The 25,344-nt window shown below is 37.0% G+C and overlaps 1 protein-coding gene across 1 annotated transcript in view; it reads right to left on the minus strand.

Moving 5' to 3' along the window:
* LOC107720071 (protein sidekick-1-like) overlaps positions 1–25,344 on the minus strand; it is a 185,524-nt gene that overhangs the window by 95,182 nt on the left and 64,998 nt on the right. The window contains exons 5-7 of the mRNA XM_016527675.1: positions 10,839–10,950; positions 7,572–7,762; positions 2,129–2,212 (exon numbers count right to left, since the gene is read on the minus strand). Coding sequence (XP_016383161.1) covers positions 2,129–2,212; positions 7,572–7,762; positions 10,839–10,950 — 387 coding nt within the window. The remainder of the gene's footprint in view (positions 1–2,128; positions 2,213–7,571; positions 7,763–10,838; positions 10,951–25,344) is intronic.

The following is a 25,344-nucleotide window of genomic DNA, read 5'->3' on the forward strand; positions in this document are numbered from 1 at the left end:
ATGGGAAAGTAAGTTAAAGGAAGTAAAAAAAAAACAGAAAAATTTATATTAAGTTAAAAATAAAGTCAAAAATCATAAAATTTATGTATGCAAAATCCAATAAATATTTTCACATAATGGCTGATCACTGACAAAATGCAGACATTAAAATGGCAAACTATTTTGTCTAAATAAATTAATAATTATAATTAAAAAAATATGAAATGTCTATTTAAAGGTGAATTTAGTAATCACAACATTATATCGTACAATATATAAAAAAGGATATTCATTTTGAGATTTACTAAAGATTACATTTAACAGTATAAATACATTTTAAATGGTACATTTTAAAAATAACCTCAGTGTAACAATAGAGGAATAGACAGACAGACAGACCGATAGATTGACAGAGAGACAGATTGATTGACAGACAGATAGATAGATTGACAGACAGACAGATATTGATAGACAGACAGACAGATAAATTGACAGACAGACAGAGAGACAGATAGATTGACAGAGGTTGACAGACAGACAGACAGATAGATTGACAGAGAGACAGAGACAGATAGATTGACAGACAAAGAGACAGATAGATTGACAGACAGACAGATAGATTGATAGACAGACAGATATACAGATAGATAGATAGATAGATAGATAGACAGAATTAACAAAACAATAGAACAACAGAAACTTGTAGAATTTCATGCAGCTCAAGTACTCTAATGCTAAGCTAATCGCTAAAGCCACCTATTATTGTTGGTCTATTGTCTGAGGCGGCACTACATAATATAAGCTTCCCAGGTTCAGTGAATCCATTTTGCCAATGTGAAATGTTTATCCCCATTCTTGTTTCTGGAAGTGAAGGCCTGTGTGGTATGAAGCCACATGAACCACACTGGTCTAAACACTCTTTATTATACACACTCATAGGTCTAATTTTGAAAATGCTGGCTGCACCCTTTGCAGGATATAAAAAAAGATGAAGTGTCAAATGGAAATGACATGAACTGAGGCCTTAAGCCTCCAAACAGATTCGACTACCACGCTTCTAAGAATATTCCAGTAGCTTGGAAAAGTGCACTCTTGGGGGGAATGATTTAAGTAACAGCTGAAAGAGCTAACAGAGAAAATCATCAATCGCTGTGGCTCTCGTCTGCATCAAGAGAAGACCACCAGATTGTATTATTCAAACTCATTTAGCGCTCTTCGCCTGTGGTTAATGGCTGTATCAAGCTCTACTCGGCAGCAAACAGCCGCAGACTTTTCCGTGCAAATTTTCCGAGACATATCAAAAGAGCGAGGGGCTCTGGGCATGTGTTATAGTCTTTTCCTTGATCCTCGAGAGCTGAAGACTTTTGATTCTGCTCTGGAGAGATATAACTTCTCAAAACAAAAGGATTCCTTTCAATCCAGCCACATAAAAAAGTGAGAACGGTCCCAGAAGCAGCACATAAGAGAGGTAATGGATTGATTCCACTTTCCACTCTTGAGGATACGCCGGGGTGACTCGCTTGTTTTTATTTCTCGCAGCCCATCTGATGCTGAGGGATCATTTTTACCCCTCGCTGAAATTGCAGCTGAGCCTAGCCTGAACCTCAACGGACAAATATCCTAAGTACGGTTATAACAGTCAGGCCGACTTTCCATTCCAGCATTATTAGAAAGCTAGAGAATATTTCTGGCAGAAAACCAATACCATTTCATCGTCCATTTTTCCACTCTATAATGATAATGGTTTAAGCCCCTTCCTATCAACACCTCATATCTCACAGCTAATCCCATTTGTCTTTGACGAAGGGACACTAACATGCTCTAAATGTACAGATTTTATAAATCACCCCCAAACAGAGCAGGGCACAGCCTTTGGGGTTGGTTAATAGCCCCGGGCGGCACTCCTGAGTTCATTCACGATGGTAGGCAGCAGCGCAAATAATGCGACGTGAAAATTGCTATAAATACCTTTACGTAACAAAGCTTACTGACTACAAAAGCTCTGAGCGCTCAATGAAGTGCTTGGATCAGAAGGGGGTTGTGAAGTGTATTGTATGTCTATTGTGTGTAAAGCATATTGCAGAGTATACTTATAAATCTCGAATCAATCCAGCCCCCTCGCATTAAGTCCCGCACGTAAAGCACTCACCGTGAGCTTGGCATTGGATATCCACGCTTTTCTCCACCTCTCCCATCATCTGTCTCCTGGGCTCAGCGGTGAAATAGGGCGCCTCTGCAAAAAGCAAATAGGCTTATTTGAGAACACACAGACATTTCTCAACTGAATTCAAAAGAATGACGTTTTTCGAGGTACTGAAATTCATAAATGGCTTCAGAAATAATGGAGTGATTCCATCAGTGGAATTCAATGTATTTTCTTAAAAATGGTATTTTCATTGAGCGCAGATGGACGTGGGACAAATTTATTCCCTTTTCTATACCAACTGAACGTTTACTGGAGCAAAAGTAATGAATTCATAAACATTGTCAAAACTGAAATGCTCAGCTTGTGGGCTTAATATGGTCACGTGTCTTCGGCAGTCAAACATGTGGAAGGGTCCCATTAAGACTGAGAGCACTGGTGGGCATGTTTCATTCACTCACCTAATGCACAACGTCCTCTACTGTAATGTTTGGACTTCCTGCAGAGGCACAGATGGCCACTGAGACTTCACTTTCTCACAATACTGCAGTCTTAGATTATAGATTTCATGCTTATAAAACATCTGTAATGAGGAAAATCTGCCGTTTATTATGTTCACATTATACTGTAAACAGATCTGTATGAATGCTGTTTTGTTTTAAAGGAACCGTTCATCCCGTCTTCTGTAGAGGGAAATCTTAGTCAAAATGTTCACACTGCACTTTTACACGTGTAGTCCATACGACTTCCAAGTCATGTAATTTCATATCACTCCCAAACAAATACGCAAAATTGTTACAGCTTGTCACTGGGGAAGTATCCTTTAAAGGGACATTTTTGTACCTTATTTACCCCTAAAAGGTTCAGAGAAGCAGCTTAAGGATACATACAGTATTACAATTCTGTGGTACTAATGCACAACTTTTAGGGGTAAATAAGGTACAAGGTGTATCTTTATATGAGACAGAAGTCAGAAATTTAAATTTGATGATTCATTTGTTAATGTTAAAGTACATATTAAGGTAAGACACTACAAGCAAAACCATTGTTTTTCAGGCACTGGTCAGTTTTGAGATTTTGGGCTATTGCTTTCATAACTTGTCACCTTTCCGACTACTGGAAAGAAAACATTCAAATTACACTTATGTCTTTATTTTATTATACTTTATCTATTTGCATCTGTACACTTCAATTACAAAACAAGTCTTTAAAGAGTTTTCTCAAAATGTGATTTTTTCCCCCCTCCGGCACTGAGCCAGAAATATCCACTTCACTACAGCAATTACAGTTTTATTCCTATTTATATTCTGAAGGTTTTTACAGAGGGATTTGTTCATATAACATTCACATGATTTATATAACATTGTATTCCTAAAAAAACATGGTGGAAATGTATTTTTGTTTTCTGGCTGTAGATAGTATATTCTGATTTATGACCTGATCCAAAAGAGATATCCAAAATCCCATCTGTAAAAACCTTTAAATCCAATATGAAAACAAAAATAAATAAGAATTTTTAACCAGGCTTTATCAAATGCCTACATTTCTATTCTGGAAATGTATGCAAATTAGCACATATTTAATTGGTTACTTCCTAATTTGCATATTTAAACATAACATAACTGGGCAAGTATGGTTATATCTATTAGTTAATGTTTTTACCCTATTTACCCATAGTGTCTTTTGTTAATATGCTGAGGCAACTATAATTCATAGTTTGATTTACCCCATAAGTATAAATACTCTAACACTTTTAAAAACATTGTTCTGTTTCTTTGAGCATCCTGATGAGCCTGACGACAGCAACACTCACTCAACCAATAGCATGACTTTGAGGCGGGGCTGTATGTTTGCCCGTCCAATGGCAGATGAATGTTTGATGAATGTTTGGCAGATGAAGGGAGTGGGAGTGGTATTACACACTCATTATCCACTAAAAATCAAATGATATTACATTGATTTGAACTGACATGAGGGTGAATTAAATGTTAATTTTTGGGTAAATTATATCTTTAATCAGTTATTTAGATGCTTTAATCATGAAAATCGGGGCGAGAAAGCACAATATTTATTTTTTATGAGCTATTTCATAGATCTCTTTAATAGTTCTACAAGAAATGAATCTCGTATGATGTACAGCTTAAAAGAGACATAATTGTAGAGATTTATGCTTGAGAGACAGATCTGTGATGTGTGCTTTCTGAGAAAAACTCATAGACCATCAAAAATCTGAAGTGCATCTTTTACCCAAATAAGCAGATTTATAAATGCATACTTAGAGATCTTGAATATAATTCAGACACCCAAACAGTTACTAAGCTTTTGACTTATGTGCAGCAACACTCTGACAGCCCACATTCATCAATTCACATGCACTCTTGCCCAGTGCAATATATTCCTCCTGTTACTGATTCGTCTGTCTATACATACAGTATGTATTGGACTTCACATGGAGCTCAGAACACCTGTCAGCTGGGCTCTCAAATGGACACTGATGTGAAGTGATGAGAAGGCATAAATATTTAATATGCTGTTTAGCTCAAAGGGTTTCCATATATAACTGTACAGAGAAGAGGTGGACAAACTGCATATACTCAGTATGTGTTAAATAAATGCAAAGACAGGAAAACTGTTGAATTCAGCATGACATTTACATTAATCAGAGAAAGCATTAAAGCTAAATCATTTAGGAACAGATCATTAAGAAATTGAGAGAGTTTAGAGAGTTAAGAGATGAAGACAAATTTGGGCAATTAATTCAATTTCAGCAAGGTACATGGTTCACTGCTACTGCTACAGTAAAAAAAAAAAAAATCCTTTTTAGGCATTGGTCAGTTTTGAGATTTTGGGCTATTGCTTTCATAACTTGTCACTTTCCGACTACTGGAAAGAAAACATTCAAATTACACTTAAGCCTTTATTTTATTATACTTTATCTATTTGCATCTGTATATTTCAATTACAAAACAAGTCTGTAAAGAGTTTTCTCAAAATGTGATTTTTTAGTTTGTTAAAAGATTTGTTTTTTTTAAAAGAACTTGTGTTCTTTCTATTTATTATAAAAAACTCGACCCTCTAACCCTAGCACACTCTATTCTTTTTCTATTCTATAGAAAATAATAATAACTTGACCCTCTAACACTAGCTCTCTCTATTCTATCTACTTTTCATTATTTTTAATTATTATAAAGGGTCTGCTAAATGATTCAATTAGGTCAGGAATTCGGTCCATGGACTTCTGTTCACTCACCACCAGAGGTCACCCATCATCACATTGACTCTCATTTCAAAAACTGTTACATCTCTCTCCGCACTACATTTCCCAGAACCCATTGCACTACACTGATCATGGACTCACCTGCAATCAATTACACACGCACACACACACACTATAAAAACCACACTCAAACCATCATTCAGGGCTGAGTATTGTTTGCTCTTATCTCTGTGTTTAGGGATAGCAACATTACGGAGCCATTCTGAGTTTTCCTAGTCTTGTTCATTGCCTGTTTCACCCGTGTTTTGATCCTAGTCTGTTTCCCTCGTCTTGTCTGTTCTCTGCCTGCCCTGGGGCCCGTTCTTCGTATGTCGCTTATTACATCCGAGATGAAATGTCACATCCAAAATGATATCATCGTGCTAATCAGGATCTGGCTAATTCGGTTCTTCGAATGCACCTGTTGTTGATGATTAGTAGGCTATGGCTGGTTTGGTTACATGACAGCATTAATTAAAGTTTCTTAAGGGACAAGATCATGTTATCTGTATCTCCTGCGCTCCATCAAGCCACTCCCATAATAGCTGCCATCACTCAAATTAATGCACGACTCTACATTATCTGTATAGCATGTGTGTAAGACTCGAATACAATTATGAAGTAATAATTTTATGAAAAATTATTACTTAAAATTAATTTTAAGAGTGTCTATAGAATTATAGACTACACAACATTATTATATTATCTTTAAATTAATTTTTAAATGATTATTATTTTAAATTATTGTCCCTGGATTAGTAGGGTACTCTTGTAATAAAGTATCAGTGGTAGCAGACAGATTTTAAGAATCAATTCTGCTTAAAAAGATGCAATCTAATCCTGTTTACATGAAATAAGCCTGCTCCCAATCAGGTTTAAGCTTACGAACCTGTTGCTATGACAGCGACTTTGGGATGAGCTTCGAAGAACCAAACAATCCAAGATCATGCCAAATCGTCAACAATCAAATCCAGCTAACTGAGTTAGCGACGTACGAAGAACGGGACCCTGGTCTATATCTCCTGTCTTGGATTATCCCTCTGTCTTGACGTGTTGGACTTTGTTTGCACCTCGCCTGGACTTTTGCCTGTTTGTGGATTACCCGTATACTTCGCCCTCTGGATTACGTTCACCGTCGACTGACCCACGCCTGTTTTAGGATTACTCTTTCGTCTTGCCCTGTCTATATCTGTTTGCTGGTATTGACCACTGCCTGTTTTTGACTATGTCTTGGAATAAAGCTTTGCATTTGGATCCGCACGGCTCTCTTCTCGCTGACTCTGTAACAAATTAATTGTATTCTTATAAAAATCAATATATTAACATTTTTATTATTAGATATTATAGTAACTTTAAAATATTATTAATAATATATATACACATTTTTATTAGTATTATATACAAGTATTATTATTATTATTGAAATATAAGATGACACATTAATGATTAAATAATATTTTTCTGTTCTTTAATGTTCTGTACAAATTATACTTGTACAATATAATATTATTAAAGAAAAGATAGTATTAATAATAATAACAATTATTATTATTATAGACATAACAAAAACAACAACAATAATAATAATTAATATTATTATTTATTTAAAATAAACGTAATTAAATATGACTACATTATATAAAGTAATTTTAAGCGTAAGATGAGGCATAAATGGCTCCTTAGGGTACCAATCTATTCTATTAATTTAACATTGTGTTCATGTAACAGAAAATATGTTTGCAGATCCTTCCTTTCTTACTCTGTATTGAGGTCTCCTAAAGATATGATAACACCAACATTTATCTCCTTACACGCCGCTATTTAAAAAAACTACAAATTATGTGCACTTTCTGCTATTAAGTAAATCAAATTACTTGGAAATAGGCCTGATGGCATATCACTGGTGTGTGTTCAGGATGATCCTAATGTGTAGTATTACCTGGTGATATTCACTGTGGCCGATAGTTGTAATGCCTGAGGCTCTCCTAAAAGCTCTTAGCTCAGCTAATACAGTGTGCAATTTCAGGTTTTATGCATAGTAATGTAGTGCTATATCTATCAGATGGCTTTGCTGTTCATCACTCCCCACTGAATGGAACCATTAAGATGGTGGATTTTCTCTCCAGACGTACAGCTGTGAAAGCATTGTGTCGGAAAGAAGAAATTGAGCTTTTATTGGACGAAGTGTTTCACCTATGATGAAGAGGAAGGCTCTGGCCTCCGCCGGTTTCACACTGCTGTCCAAAAGTGAGGCTTCGCACACGTACATGCCCACATCGGCACTCGTTGGGTTGATGATGGTCAAGCGCCGGCCGAAGGAGCCCACACCACTGACCACTTCAACGCCGTTTCTCCGCCACATCAAACTGAGCTTCTCAACCGGACTGTGGAAAACAACAGTGCAGAAATACGGTGTTTATATTACGGTGTGAAATACTTTGTTGCTGCTAATTCTGCTGATTTAAACATGCCACCAAGGTGACATTAACCAGTTAGGTTAGGGTTAGGTAACAAATGTAAGGTTTTGTTGAAATTGTGAGAATTATTTAGAAGCGGCAGTAGAAGATTTTTTTCTGGCATTCTCTACTGTTCAAAAGCTTGGATCAGTAAGATTTTTTAAAAAGAAATTAATACTTTTATTCAGCAAGAATGCATGAAATTGATCAAAAGTTACAACAAAGCCATTTATATTGTTACAAAAGATTCCAATTTGAAATATATATGGTGTTCTTTTTAGACTCCTGAAAAAAAAGTATCGATTTCCACAGAAATCGAATTAAGCAGCACAACTGTTTTCAACACTGGTAATAATAATAATAAATGTTTTCAAGCAGCAAATCGGCATTTTAGACTGATTTCTGAAGGATCATGTGACACTGAAGACTGGAGTAATGGCTAGTGTTGTAGTACTCGAGACCATTCTTGGTTTCAAGACCGGTCTTAAGACCATTTTTTGAAGGTCTTGGTCTTGTCTCGGTCTCGACTGCATTTGTACTCGGTCTTGTCTCGGTCTCAGACTAAAAGTTCACCAAAATTAATACAAATGCCCAAAAAATTCAAGATATGATTGCAACAAAGTACTTGTAGGAGATCTTGTTTTTATATTATAACATATAATTAAAGGGGTCATATGATGTTGCTAAAAAGAACATTATTTTGTGTATTTGGTGTAATGAAATGTGTTTATGCGGTTTAAGGTTAAAAAAACACATTATTTTCCACATACTGTACATTATTGTTTCTCCTCTATGCCCCACCTTTCTGAAACACGTCGATTTTTACAAAGCTCATCGTTCTGAAAAGCGAGGTGTGCTCTGATTGGCCAGCTATCCAGTGCGTTGTGATTGGCTGAATACCTCAAGCATGTGACGGAAATGTTACGCCCCTTACCATACTGTGATGCCGTGTCCCGGCCGGAGCGACGAGACAAAAACATTAAAACCCATTATAAATGAAGCATTTGTTGCATCCAGTGGGGACATAATTACGGATTATAATGACTTATACTGTCTTTTTACGTGTTGCGTTGCATCGCGCCGCGTAAACATAAAACCATGTCTGCATTTGTGATCAGAGAAATGACAAACAACAAGCGCTACTCTACACTGCTCAAAACTCGTGTTTGAATCGTCAGTGGCAAATCCTTTAAATATGAAAACGTACTTACAGTCTGTGAGTCAGAACAGCCGGCATTGTAGTCTACTATCCTAGGATCAGGAAACAGTCCTACATAAAATGCGCTGCACATATCTGAATATTTGGGTTAAACTGTTCTGGAACAGTGTTGTAAATACAACTTAACCACTGATTTCTAGTCGTGTCCTTTTTTAGAAGTCCAAACAAAGTAGTTTCGCTTTCGCAACGAAAAACACAGCGTCTTCACAACATGGCGGCGGTGGTTGCAGCAACAATAAAGTTACGCCTTCTTTCTTTGCGTGAACATTTGGGCGGCGTTATGCAAATCTTCCCACATCGTAACGTAGACATGTGGGGGCGAGTTTGAACGAGGCGTTTTAGGAGGGCGTGGACGAGTCTTAACTTTTATAAAGAATATCTCTTTGGGTTTGAGACTTTAGTCTTTGCAACTTTAGGGATCTTATCTATTCACAAACATCTTGTAACACTCCAAAGAGAAAGGAAAACTTGAAATCGCATCATATGACCCCTTTAAGCAATAACACAAGCAAGAGAGCCGTTTTCATGAATATTGCAAAATGATTGACAAACATAACATTAATATTATACAAACGTTACGCAAACAAGAAGTATTAAGTTAATTATATTTTAGACACAATTTTAATTTCCAAATTTTTTTTTTTGGTATTTCGCCAACTAAAATAGTTCCAAAAAAAGTCCTGCAATCCATAGCAACTGTTGCGTTTCCAAACAACCCACAGCGGTGATTCGTTACTGAATGAATCAGCTGCTTTGAACAAATAGGTTGAATAAATGATTCTGTGACTCACACATTGTCAGGATCATGGACTGTCTGTGTCATGTTTTGCCCCTGTTTCTGTTCCCTTATTTGGTCATGCTCCTGTCCTCGTTTTGTTATTAGTTTTATTGGTCATCCCATACACCTGTGTTTCCTCAATCATCCCCTGTATTAAAGTCCTAGTCTGTGCAGTCTGTCTCTTCTACTCGTTACGTTGATGTGTTTCCTGCTGTCTCCAGTGTTGATGTACCCTGTGTTCCATGGATTAAAGACTGTTTCGTTTATTCCTCGTCTCCATCATTCCTCGCCATCACAGATTGTGACACACATTCAGTAATTTGCCGCCACCTAGCCAGTTTTAGGTAGACATTCATATTAAATGTTTTTTCCCATCAGATTTCTATATTCAAAATTTTATTTTTCAAACATTAATCTCAACAATATTTATTCAACTGTAATTGTACTAATTCAGATGCAGCCTCTGTGCCAACTCTGAAGTGCAAACATGAATTTTGTTGTTAGTGATTTAATTTGATTGATAACAGCTCTAAATAGTGTCTAATTGTTCTAATTGTATTTATTGATTAAATATTAGATATTTGTCAGGCAATAAATGTGGATCTTTGTGGATGAATTTCAGGAGTGCGTGTTCTCGACCTGCCTTGGTTTTGTCTTGGTCTCGGTTTAGGTGATCTTGACTACAACACTAGTAATGGCTGCTGAAAATTCAGCTTTGCATCACAGGAAAAAAGTTGTTTAAAATAGAAATAGAAAATAGATATTTTAAATTGTAATATTTCACAATATTTTTTGATAAATGCAGCCTTTGTGATCATAAGAGACTTCTTTTAAAAACAATTTAAAAATCTTGCAAATCTTGCTATAATAATAATGGCTTTGAAATGAAGGTTAAATGGAGTAAGACAGTCTGAATATTGATGGTTGTGAACCTGTCAGAGGTAAATGAATATTAAATGAACTGTACTCCTGCTGGGAACAGTGTGTGTCCATATATCTGTACTCACCGCGCATTAGCAACACACTCTAGTGTGGCCTCACTGATTCCGGCCACCACTGTAGTGTTTCGGGGTGGGATTACAATCACTGGAGCCACAGGGTCCGCCGGGGCCTCTGAATCTAAACAGGAGAGAAGGTGATGGGAGAGGGAGAAAAGAGACCTTGAGATCTACATCTGGCTCTAAAATACCTGAATGCTGGTCTTTCAGCCTGGTCAAGTCGATTAAGCTGGTTTTGATGGTCCCTAAAGTACCCCAAATCCCCACAAACCTATCAAAACAAACCAGCCTAACAGTTTCACCAAGCTAGGTGGATTTAAGTAGTTTTCACATAGGAAACATTAAGCGGGATCTACACTAAATCAGCCAACAAGTATTATGGTATTACCACTCTGAAAAAGACAAAAGCCAGAGAGTTCAGCTCTTTATGTTTCATGCTTGCCTGACACAGAATGTTTTGAATAATTAATCTTTTGGCAGTGGTCCTGTAACATGCTCCAAACAGTGGGATTCCTCTACACCCCCTCGAGCGGCTGTTATTCGAAATCAACATTGCATGAAAATATGCTTTTTACATTTTTAAAATGACCCAAGCACATCTCTCGTCTAATAGTGAAAAATTAAATACTGCCTATTAAATCAGCTTCATTCTTTCCAGAGGAAAATTAGAGAATATCTAAAATATTGAAATCTTATGATAATGAGGATTTAAATAACTAAGTTTAATGCTAGAATCAAGCCTTTGATGTCGAATTTGATGAAATGCATGAAGGAGCAGCTGAACTCTGTCAAAAATTGGAACTTCATGTGCTACTGTAGGTGTCCTAAAAGGGACTAGCTGCTCCAATTACAGATAGCATCTGATGTGAGTTATTAAATATGTCAAGGATCGTTCAGAGGCCATAACCACATATTCAGGATGGAGAGAACCAAATGTAATAGTTTAATTGAAAAATTGGCCGAGCTTTAATCTGAATATTGTCAGTGACCTTTAATATTCACAAAAAGAATATTAAAGGTCACTGCTAAAGATTGCATTTCGCTTTCTGATTTATGTTTGTACTTTGGGCTACAATTCCAGCAAATATTACAATATTGCAGGCTTGAAGTATTTCTTGACAGAAAACACAATCTTCTGTATGCCATATAAACACCATGTGGATGGACCCAAATGTTTCAGTGAAACGGAAAACTAAAAACATCAATAAATGCCAAAAAGTTCTTTAGAATTCTCATCAATCGCAAATGTGATGCTAATTTAAGCCAAATCTTGAATCCACTGTAATATAACTAACTTATAACTAAATCTCTAGCGGTCTTTCGTGTCTGTAACAGCCGAGACCAAAACAGATTGCGTGGGGCGCATGGGCCTCCCTATCTCCCTCCCTCTGTATTCGCAGATGGGGCAACCCTTTGCAATATATTAAGATATTATTGAAAGACTCGTATTTGTTTTTGGAGCATTGAGAGTGAAAGTCCTATGGTGTGATAAATATGTGAGGCACAAAGTATGTTTCAGGGGATCCTCCGGTTGCTTACTTCTGCTTCAATGGAAAAGTTGCCTCACCTGTGGCCATGGGAGGCAATAATCTAACCAAATCCATCAGGGATGCAGTAAACAGCACAATTCCCTCTTTTTACCACATGATCTCCATCGGACAAATGAGCCAGACATCAACTTCTATATTCAAGCGCTTTGGGTTCCTCAACTTTGTCTTTTATTTATGGAAATTATGTTAGTTTATGAATATTAGGTTACGTTATCTCCTTTTCTGTGTATGCCTGTTATTAGAGGTCTGCATTCCCGCGGGACCTGACCGGATTTTTTGCGTTGCGGGATTAAATTCCCGAATAAAACAAGGTAGCGGTCGGTAACTCTGGTGTAATTTGAACGGGAGCGGGCGGTCTAACAATATCCCGTTCCCGACATCCATTTAGAACAGCATATCTGCGCTTTATTCTTATTGACCACCGGTACAGCTTGCGCTCAGGACTGTTATGCACGCGCTGCACGCATGCTTTAAACTTTTTTCCTATTGTGTTGTCAATGTTAAACGAATTGTATCCTGACAAGCCGAATAAAAGTAAGAAATACAATTTTTGTACAACATTTTTATTTTCTCTGACACTTTTTTTCCTACTGTGTTGCATAAAATATTAAATAAATTTTGTTTCTTAAGATAATTCATATAAATTCAAGTCAAAGTCAATAAATTCAAGACTCTTGACAAGACGAATAAAATAACATACAATTTTGTGCAGACTACACTTTTATTTGTCAGCCTATCTCTCTTTCTTTCAGTAGCGGAAATTTAAACGTGAGATTCTGGAAACGAGATCTAAATTTAGCGGGAACGGTCGGGTTGGGAAGAAAATTATTCTAAGCGGACAGCGGGTGAACAAAGAGTGAATATATAGCGGGAGCGGGTGGGTGCGGAATAGAACCTTGCGGGAGCGGGACTAAAAAAACAGTCCCGCGCAGACCTCTACCTGTTATCTTGGCTGAGGCTCAAACTCCAATAATTGTATTAGGTCTGTTCCTGGGCTTCTGAATCTGTTCTTTGAATAGCTAGCCAAGGGTCTGAGTCCAAGTAATTCTCTGCATTACTTCAATACAGATTATTTTGTCTAACCAAGTCCAAAAAGGCACACAAAAGGGATAGTTCTCCCCAAAATGAAAAATCTGTCATCATTTAAATGATAAATGATGATATAATTTTAATTTTTGAGTGAACAATCCCTTTAAGGGGTGTTGAATATGAAATATGTATAATATGAAAATCTACCACGATCTGCCTCAAGTCTCAACATTCATTATGAATTCATTAAACTGCTTGTAAATCAATTATTTCCCATGAACGTCAAAAGTCTGATAGTGTCCACAGAGCTGAAACGCCATTTAATCGAATGCTAGCTGTAAACTCCAAGACACTTCATACAGGAGGACAGAGAACCATGTGTTAAGGACTAAATAAAACAAAAATTGGAGTATGTTTTACCAGAAAAAATTCAGTCTACTTCAAATTTTCATGTTTAGTTTGTTGCCGTTTCTTTGTAATTATTTGTGAAATTTACTAGCAATTTCTGAGTGAAAATAGTTTCTATACCATTTTTTAAAATCATTTTACTTTCGTCTTTAACATATTAAAACAACAACAACAACAACAACAAAAAAGTTCTCCACTGGTGTGGGGTTTGCAACTTGGTTTTCTAAAATATCTTACCATGTGATCCACGGTACTTCTTGTTCACTGTCCGGCAGCAAAGGCAAAAAGAGAGGAAAAATACCAGCCAAAACAGTGAATTTACAGTATGAATGTAGTGTATATGCACAGCATGATTCACACAAGCAGGGCATGTTATGGCATCAAGCTTTAACCCTAACTTTAAAAAGGGCAATGATTGGTCAACAGGAATGTTGTTCCAGGACCAATAAAAGATGTAGGAACATTTCCCACTTGTGTAAATTACATTAAGGGGTGTTTCATCAACTATGGTCAATTTTGTCCCTCTGGCACACTTTCTTTAGTTTATTTAATATGTCAGTTAACAGTGTCAAAGTGCACATGCATACACTTTTTTTTTCATAAAAGTCCCCACCACATGGTAATTTCTACCACATCTCAAACGATATAGTACATTTTTATACTATTCTATGATGGAAATGATGGTGGTGGAAATTAATTTTTAACATTTTTAGAATAAAATGTTCAACTTCTTTGTCTTTCATGGCTAGCATTTCATGTATCCTGAATACAAACTATTAAATAATATTTATATCCTTTTTGCATAATTTACTAAAAATACAGCTTGACTGGAAATGTTTTCTTATATTTCATACTTTATGTTTTAAACTATTGTCTCCTTTGTAACCAAGTAGACTAACTGTTTCATAAACATAATAATTAAAATTTGTATAATAGATATCCATTTTTTAAGACTGAAAATCTGGATCTGGGATGAGCATAAAATAATCTACAAAAAAATCTACACATAAAAGACATTTGAAAAGCAGTAAAATAAAATAATGAATAAACTAACTCTAAAAAAGAAGTACATTTTAATGTAATCTTAATATAACAAAAAGAAAAGGCTGAAATCTGTCAGTTTTAATTAAATCTACTTCTGGAACATGGATGGAACCAGTGCCCAAAGTTGAACAAACACGCATATACAGCATGGACAAACTATATAATTACTGAAATGTGAAAATGAGATCATAATATATACTCAAAACAAGATTTAAAAAGGTTCACAGTGCACAATGACAATCTATATGCGCTTCTATATTTGGGCCAGTTTTCACAGCAACACATCAACCCTGAGACTCAAATAGAGATATTGTACAAGTACATGACCTACAGTTAATTGCAGTTGAGATGTGGAGGAACATGCCAGAACAGTCTCTTCAAGGCTGGAGACGATAAATGGCAGCAGAGGGGTGAAGACGTCCTTGTTTTCCTCCCCTAAATCTGTTGTCGCCTTAATTTACACAACGCCTAATGAATTCCTATGAAGCATGAAAAGGTGATCTGATACCACACTACACACAGACAGAAAAAAAAAATTCGAAAGAAAGGAGAACAGCTGGCAGATTGACAGGCAAAAAAGACATTAAAGCTATAAAATATTCAGTGATTCAGGGACTGGGGAAACTTCAAGGCACATGTAGGAGTTTCTTCAGAAGGTATTGTCACACAAACAGGGCCAGATGAGCGAGCCGGGCGTCCGCGGAACACAGCTGAGAAAATATGAGGAAATATGTGCATTTGTAGATAATGCCTGGGAGACAAATATTTGCTTTGTTGTTGCATGGAAGGTTTAGTATGGATGGCGGACATCGTGTGCCACCATTAATGGAGGGGCAAACAGCGGCGGCCCGCACGATTAGGACAGACATGTGATTTCTAGCAGCGCTCGGGCCTGTGAACGACTGACACCTGGGAAGGAAGTTGGATTGACATAAGGAACCCGAGGGTCTATGAAATGAACCCGCTCTGCATCAAATGGAAGCTTATTCGCATGCTCGTTCAATAATGTATGCTCTATGGGGGTATTTTTCTGTATAAATATTACAAATAACGGAAGACAGCATTTCGAATTCGGTCGTGCCGTGTGACAGATGCAGCCCCAAAAAAGAAACATTCTCAAACAAGTGAATAGCAATGGAGTCTGATTCTCTCGCTCTGACCTCATCCAACCTCGTGCTGACAGCTGATGTGTGACTTCTGATTTTAAGTGCAGGTTCCTTGCGGGCTTGTTCTGCTTGTGTTCTGTCACTTGTTTTGCTAGGTAAGGAGGTGGGGATGGGGCCACTCCACTGGTCCGGGTTGCCCCTGAGGCCCTGCAGGCAGAAGCTGGCTCTCGGGACCTATTTAGACAGACTCCACATGAATGGTGAGGGCTTGATCCATATTCATTGTTAATGTGTTTGGCATCTCTTTATAGGCAGACCCTGCTGTGGCCTTCACTTTTTCTTCCGCACATCTAACCCCACGGGCAACACGCTAACTCAGTCAATGTGGCATGTCAAAATGGGACGAGTTCCTGAGAATTGGGGTAGTTCAGCAAAAAATAAAAAAAATGTCATAATCATTTTTTTTCCATACAAAGACAGTTGACCACCTCTCTCAAGCTCCAGAAAATGCCACACAAATTATCCATATGGCTTGTGTGCTATATTCTAAGAATGAAATTTAAGTCGTTATAATCGTTAACAAAAACTAAAATGAAAACTAAACTAAAACAAAAAATCTAGCATAACTGAAAAAAAATAAAATTTATTTTCATTACTCGAAAACTAAACTAACTAAAACAAATTTAAGTTTTTAATTAAAAAAATTTATATTATAAATTCTATAATATAATTTTTTTGTTTTATGTACATGGTATATTATAAACATTGAAACTTCTACAAACTGCCTTGATTAAACAATTAAAATGCCACTATACAGCAAAAAACAATAGACTGTGCTTAGATACTTTACACAATTAAATATATGTTTTAAACATATCAGAAAGCCCTGAAATACTAAAACTAAAATAAAATAAATACTAATTAAACTCTGAAATAACTCTGAAACTATAATAGCCCTGAAAAGAATGATTTCGTCACCTTGGAATTATAAGGTTCTATCTGACATTTTTGTCAAAATTTAGTTATTCACATATTCATATTCTGTGACAACTTATTTACATTATGTGGTTTCTTTTTTAAGTTGTGTAAATTCTGGGACTTTTTTTTAGAAAACAAAAAGGTTCTATCTACAAAGTCTAACTCTAGCTTGGTTCTATAAGGTTCTATCTGCGTGAGCCAATCAGCACTTCGAATGCACACAAGTTGACCAATCAGGATCAACTTTCTTTGTCATGTCGCTGGACTGCTCCGCGACAGCAGGAAAGATTAAATGTTAAATATTTTAAGTGTTAAATATTTCAATAATATATAGTCAGTGAAACATTTTTCATTGTTTTTATCTTTTAAAGAAGTGATAATAAAAAAAATAATGTCTGTTTTTAATTCAATTTCAATTCAAGTTTTTTTGTATAGCGCTTTTCATGGTGCAAATCGTTAAAAAGCAGCTGTACAATATGTTTCTACAATATATTTAGCAAAATTTAGTTATTCACATATTCATATTCTGTGACAACTTATTTACATTATGTGGTTTCTTTTTTAAGTTGTGTAAATTCTGGGACTTTTTTTTAGAAAACAAAAAGGTTCTATCTACAAAGTCTAACTCTAGCTTGGTTCTATAAGGTTCTATCTGCGTGTGCCAATCAGCACTTTGAATGCACACATAAGGACCAATCAGGATCAGCTTTCTTTGTCATGTTGCCGGACTGCGCCACGATAGCGGAAGAGAGCGCAGAAAAACGCTAAATCAGTGAAGAGAAGACTAAATAATTTCACACAACGCGATGTTTATTAGAAACCTCATGATCGACTATTTTATTTATGATCTTGTCAATGACAGCAGCCCAAATTCCAGGGAATTACAGTCTTTTTGTGTGTTTTGCTGAGTTATTTTCAGTTAGACACCACGCTAGCCAGCAGCGCTATTAAGAGGATAGGTCCGGGTTTTGTAGTCTATTTGCTTTATTCCAGTCACGTCATTGTCATACGAGGGAAAGTTATGTATATATTAGGTTATGTTTCAACCTTGATCCATCCTGTGTACTTGTACTGAGCTTTATGTACTATGTAGCTATAAAGCTCTATGCTATGGCACACTGGATTAAAGTGTATACTACATTAAGTGAGATGAAATGTTCAATTTTACATTGTTGGTAAAAACTGAGTTGTTGCATAGTTGAAGTAATTCATATATTTTAAATGTGAAATATTTTTAGTAATATTTATAGTCAGTGAAACATTTTTCAATGTTTATTCAACTTTGTTTTGGTGTTCCTGTGGCTCAGTGGTAGAGCATTGCGTTAGCAGCGCAAAAGGTCGTGGGTTCAACACACATACTGGTAAAAAATGTATAGCCTGAATGCACTGTAAGTCGCTTTGGATAAAAGCGTCTGATAAATTACAAAACAAATGATTAGTAAACTGTTTGTGTTTCTTGAAAATTATTGTAGTATAAGTTAATTTTTTTGCCAGATAGAACCTTATAATTCCAAGCGAAAAGTGTTTTTTTTATAATTAGAAGGTTCTATCTGCATTTGACCCATTCCAGAAATCCCTATTTACAAATTTGAGAAGATTTTGATATTGTACATTTAGAATACATTTAGGGTCCCTGTCATTTTCATTTTTTAAATAAACTTGCTCCCCATATAATTTTTGCTATATGGAATGCAAAAACTTTGAAGCTCAATATCTCAAAACTGCTCAGAACGCAGATAGAACCTTATAATTCCAAGGTGACGATTTGTTCAGGACTTGCTTGACTCAACTATCTGCTTTGGAAATATAGGAAAGTGAGTAAATTACAAAATTTTCATTTTGGGGTGAACTATCCATTTAAGGACCTGAGATCTGTGTTTCCTCGTTGCTGGCACTAAAAATGCTGTCAGCTCGTCTTTTGATACCACCACAGTATTAATGCCAGCCTCACCTGCAAACAGCCATGGAAATCCTGAGTTAGATGTTCTTAATGTGACGGATTTGCCAAACGTCTGTTCTGCCAAACCACGGATCTGCCTGTTAGGTTACGCAGGATGAGAGTGAATGTGCAGGACTGGGATCTGTTTCCCAAGCTCACCATGGTTTACGCTGTTTTGAAGTGACCGCCCCTTAAATCTAGGAGCTGGTGTGGAGACAGAGGTTTTTTTAAGGGACTTCGTTACCCACTGTCTGAAATCATGTTCAGATAGCACATGGAAGGTGTGGGATAATTAGCCTGAGCGAGACCCTGCTCTCTTTGAGTCTCGCATTTCAGACATGCACTTTTATTGTTTCCCCACACGCGGCAGGCAGAACTTCAAAGTAATGGACCTGAAAGTCTGCTCTGAGAAACACCAGTGACTACAGCACACCTCAGCCTCTTTCTGAGTCTAGCATGGTGAAAGAATATTTGATCATTATTCGCCAGAATGCATAAAACTGTCATGACACAATCTGCTTACACTACCTCATTACAGCAACAAACATTTTACTTTGCCATCAGGATATCATGTAAAATAAAATAAAATAAATAAAAAACAATCCCATGCAATTTATATTGTTTTATCCTCTACTGTTGCCCTCTAATTTTAATAATCAGTTCTGATCCAGTGTGGAAATATTGTACATACCAAAATTGCGATGTGATTTAGCCTTTTGGTCCATCTCTTCAATGCTGAGAACTTTGCAATAAAGAAGTTTAAATAAGAGAAAGTTTATTTCTCTGGGGTCAAGTGAAACGCTTTCATCTTATAAAAGCACACCCTGTTCACTAAGCTATCAAAGGAGCTGTCAATCATCAGGTTTCCCCTGGGCATTCAACATGAATTGGACAAAGCTGTAAATGTGCAATATGCCTTAGGTCTGGTGTGACCTACACAGAAGCCTTTCATTAAATAAATCATAGAGATATCCTCTTTTTTGTGTTCCTCTCTTTCGCTTTAATAGATCTCCGTTTCGAAGCAGACCCCACTCAACTCGCTTTTGAGATTCTACTGCAACGGACGAGGTGTAAAAAGCAAGATGCATTGTTACGGCTTATTTCGGCCAGGTAAGGTAGTGCATTAGCTCTGGCCAGAAAACAATAGATGGAGTGCAGACAACTCGTTAAAAATGGAAAGCCTCAAATAGCTTTCTTCCAGTCACAGAGCTACAGGGTCTCTCAGATAGCACTCGGGCTGCTTAGCATTCTCCCCCCGCGAGCTCATCTTATCGATTGACACTTGCATTTCTTTGTAATGCAGACGGCTGAACAATAAACACAGCCATACACAATCCAGGCTGTTTGGTTCTTATTCTGAGCCCCAAATATCCCCATCAAAACAGCTGATCCCACCCCGTGTGACCCACAGTTCAGACAGGTGAGTGATTTCCCACTACACAGTGAAAGAGTGGTAGAAAAAACAATGAGGACGTTGGATCCTGGAAAGTCAGCTCTGACGTTGACACAAAGTGACCTTTTCGGTGCTCTGTGCCAATCAAGTTGAAAGACAACCAGAGATCTGGCCCTAAACTTTAAAGAAGCTTGGTATTTCACCTGGACGAAGGGCATGACCAGGTGTCTAGAGGCAGTGCGGAGTGAGCAGACATGCATGACATGCTGGAGGATCAAGGAGGTCTATAATACCTGGAGAAAGCTATCTGTTAGCATACAGTAAAACTGGCCTGACTGCACAGATGGATAGAAAGATAAATGATAGAACATTAGATAGCATGACAGACAGACAGACAGACAGAAGGCTATAGATAGAAAGAAAGAACAATAGGCAGGTAAGGGGCCGTTCACACAGAACGCATCTTTGCATCTAAAAAACCGCAAGATGCAGCGTTCAGGAATGGTTTTTAAAAAAGCACAGCGCAGAACTCAAGGGTCTCCAGACACACTTTTGAGACATGATGCAATAACAGAAATAACAGAAAATAGCCAAAAAGCAGAATAGATAGAGAATATCAGGCTCTTTTATAAGAAATGGATTGTGATAATTTCTTGCAGAAATAATGTTATATAACTCCGGACACAGCCACTATGAGTGCCTACTCCGCCATGTTGCCGTCAAAGAAAACAGTTGCCATGCCAACTTGCTACTGTAAACAAAATCTTGCAACACTTGCCTAGCCTCTGGGGTCTTCTGATTGGTCCACTGTTTTTGAACTGACGTTGACGAGTGGCGGTATGTGTAAAAGTTTAAATTCTTTTAACTTGACATGACGTCTCAAAAATGTGGCGCTAATGTGCGAGACGCTGCAAAAGATGCGAGACGTGAGCGTCCATCTACCGCATGTTTACATAGAAAACCAATGGAAAAGTAGCACATTGGAATGGAAAAACCCATTCTGTGTTCGGGCCCCTAAGGGATTAGTTCTGTGTTCGGCCCCTAAGGCATTAGACAGACAGGCAGGCAGACAGCAGAAAGATAGATACAGGGGTATCTGAAAAGAAAGATGCCCTAGTTTGGCCATCTACCAGCAGGGGCTAACAAGGACACACTAACCAGCCAAACCGTGACCCCTTGGGTCTGAGCGAGCGGCTTGAGGCGGCTGCGCCAAACGCAGCAGGACAACGTTTTCTGGCATTTCTCAGCAGTAATTCAATTCATTACAGCACTCGATCTGAGAGAGAGTGAACTCGCCAGGTGTAAATAAGCATCTAATTGGATAGTAAAATAATTCCCAGTCACTGAGCATGTTAATAAAAGCAGGTGAGGAATTTTTTTTCCAATTAATGATTTAATTATGCTGCTGCAGTGGGAATGTACGGCACCGTTGGTGTCAGGAGGACTAGTTTAAAGCCCTGCACAGATAAAGAGTATCCCCTCTGTGCTCTGATCAAAGGCTAGTTAAAGTAAAAGTGCCTTCTTGTCTTCTTTTCAGACTTTTGCTGAATAAATGTTTTGAATTGGCAGCTGGCCCCATCAAATTAATGTGTGCTTGACCATTTATCCAGAGAGTGGTCTTGCAATTCAAAATGTGTGAGAATGTCTGTGAAATAATGAGGACACCAACTGCTTTTGCACAAATTAATTAGTGTACAACGATGCGTATGAACAACAGAGTGCAAGATTCAGGTTAGAAAAACAGCCTGAACCGTTTGAAATAAATGCTTGTCCAGTAGTCATCCAGGGAATAGACTTCTCCTTCAATGATTCAGATGGGCCGACAGCGTGCACAGCTGTAGCTCAAAAGCCTTTTCCCCCTTTCTTTTCCCTCATCTCATTAATATCTTATTCCTCTTATGCCCAGACTGGGTATTCAAACATCTGTGGCTCAAATAAGTATAAATAAATTACACATCTTTCAAGGTGCAACAGCAAAAAATAAATAAATAAATAAAAAATATATTATGACACATACAGTGGAGTCCAAAAGGCTGAGGTCACTACTGAAAATTTCTAATTGAGCTAAAATGGCATCATCAATTATATAATCAGAATAACTTAAAAGTAAAAAAAAATAATTTAAATTAACAATAAAAAATATTGCTTTAATGACAACAGCACTCGAGCTGCATGAACTTAGTGATTATGTTCCATTTGGAGAAGATCCAAAGAGTCTCTTGAGCTTCAATGAAAGTACATCAGATTTTTTTTTTCTAAATTATAAAAAAAATATCCAAGGGACGAATGAATCAATGAATAAACAAACAAACAAACAAACTATATTAATATAAGGACCTGCAATATTGTGGAAAAAATATGGCTGTATACTTGTATTTGCACAGTCTTACCATTATTAACTAAGCTTAAAATCGTATAGACCTATTTGGTTCATTTTAAAGTTGCTACAGTTCTTCTATAATATAAATAATAGAAGGTGATTTAGACAAATTACAGTGGGTTTTATAACCAATGTTTTTTCAGCTAACAACATATTCTGAACTGAAGTTCAGAATCGACTTCATCCCAATTACACTGGTTTCACAAAAGCAGGTTTTGAAATCATTATTTTACAGTGTCTCGCCCTTGTGCTTCCAGACACTTCAAGCAAATGAAGGCTCACTAAGATCGACTGCGACATCATTGATAAGGAGAGCCACGCGCTACAAAAACCAGAATGAATAAGAGTGGTAAACGTCTTGAATCTGAATCCACACTGCCGAAAAGGGGAGAGCTCGGGATCTGTTGGAGACGCCGGTTGCCTGATCTGAGTGCTGCAGGCAATCTCACAGGCTTAAATGTTACACTCCCTCAACACCAATCTTCAGTGTCAGAGGTTCCTCCCGTACTCACCTCACCAGGGAGGTCATTACGGTGTTCCATCTCCCAGCAAAATTACATGGCCGGCGCCTGAGTCGACTGGCTTGTAAATTAAGTTGCAGAAGTACTGTGGAGTGAGGTGCGGTAGGATGGGGGAATAATACAATATGGATCCTCCCTGGCTCCTGACCTCTGGCTTTTCACCTATTGAAATGTCTTATCTCTGTCTGGAGAAATCCCAAAGTTGTCTAAAAATCCAAAGCACATTACCAACTTAATAGAATTCTACAGCAAAGTACTGACTGATGTTATCTAGATTGTAAAGGACAGAGTGCATTCTCTTCAAATAAGACACTCATTAAATCTGCACCATGTAATTTTCTTATTACAAATACAATATAACATAATATAATATATAATAATTCTATTATATAATATAATAATGTCAAAAATAACATGTTAATTTCTGTGATTTTCTGTTTAGCATTTAACACAGAATATGTTTTTTTTTTTTCGGATTGTGAAACTGACAGAGACAGAAACATCACTACAATATATACACTATATACAATGCACTACATTAAAACCATAGCTAAATGTGACATTTATTATAATGGGTTTATGTGAAGACTGTTTTAAATTCACTTAAATGGAAAGTTATAATTTTTTGTTTTATGTTTTGTAACAGTTTAGGCCTATTAAATGTTAAAGATGATGGCACAAATTTAATTGTAATGTTGAAGGGCTATATTTACTCATTTTATCCCATGAAAAAAAAAATCGGTATCAGTATTGGTATCGGTGATACTTGCCTTCATTCATAGTACTTACTAAAAAATGTGCCATTCAACTACATTAATTTAAAGATTTAAATGAAATTTTATTGTTAAAGGGGACATCGGATGCCCATTTTCCTCAAGTTGGAATGATTCTTTAGGGTCTTCATGAAATGTCTGCAAAATACTTTGGTTAAAATTTCTCAATGGTAGTGTAAAACGACACTTTTTACCTTGTCAAAAAAAGCTCTGTTCACATTGAGCCGTTTCAGTGCATGTCTCTTTAAATGCTAATAGGCTCTGCTTACCCCACCCTTCTCTTCTGTTTTTGTGTATTCGATGGCGCATTACCATCAAAAACAAAACTGATCCACTGTGTCCTTAGTGGCTCTGATGTCAGGAGAAAATGAAGACTACAAAACACCTGCATTGCTTAAAAGACATTGTTGTCGCTACAGCTGCTCGAGCACAGAGAAAATGATGATGGACAGCGTACAACTGGCTGAGGGCGGAGATAATATGCTAATAAGAGACAGTCCGTCAGCGGTCATGGGCGGGGCTTGATCAGTATGACATCATACTGCTCAGAAAATCAAAATGGCTTGATAATTGAGACTGTTTAGGTTTTTTGAGATAAAAAAAGGAGTGAATGGATTTTTATTATTGTAGGCTAAGACACATTTATATGCAAGCACCATGTAAAAGTGAATTTTGCATCCAATGTCCCCTTCAAGTGTGATTTATTATTTAATTACAGAAAAAATTGTGATTAGTTAGTTTTTTTTAAATTGATTGACAGCACTAAACATACAGCTCAAAAGTTTGGGGTCTGCATTTTTAATGTTTTTGAAAGAAGGTGCTCAGAAAGCTGCATTTATTTGATCAAAAATACAGTAAAAACTGTAAAAAGTGAAATATTATTACAATTTAAAATATCTGTTTTCTATTTGAATATATTTTAAAATGTAATTTATTCCTGTGATGGCAAAACTGAATTTTCAGCATCATTACTCCAGTCTTCGGTGTCACATGATCCTTCAGAAATCATTCTAACCAGGGTTTGAAATTAACTTTTTCACTCACCAGCCAATTTGGCTACTAAATTAAGTTACCGGCCATTCATAATTTCTACTAGCCAAAAAAATTTAACAAATAAATTATGAAACTTCTCTCCTGGATGGTAAGTGGGAGTGGAAGTACGCTGAGCATCTGCGAAGGCCTTATGCCTCCGCACTGCACGTTGGAGATACCTTCTCCCGCGGTTCGGGGCTTTCGATGAGGGTAGATGCAACTTGAGTGGAGTGAGATCCTGGGAGCGGAGTGGGTAATGACGTGAGACAGTTGCGGTGACAGTGCTCGCTCCAGCGAGTCACCTCACACGAGTCCCATCTGATCTCTGGAGAATGGAGAACTAGCCAGGGGCGTCCCAGGAT

Source organism: Sinocyclocheilus rhinocerous, unplaced genomic scaffold (assembly GCF_001515625.1).
Source record: "Sinocyclocheilus rhinocerous isolate Xijiao unplaced genomic scaffold, SAMN03320098_v1.1 scaffold273, whole genome shotgun sequence".
Lineage (NCBI taxonomy): Eukaryota > Metazoa > Chordata > Actinopteri > Cypriniformes > Cyprinidae > Sinocyclocheilus > Sinocyclocheilus rhinocerous.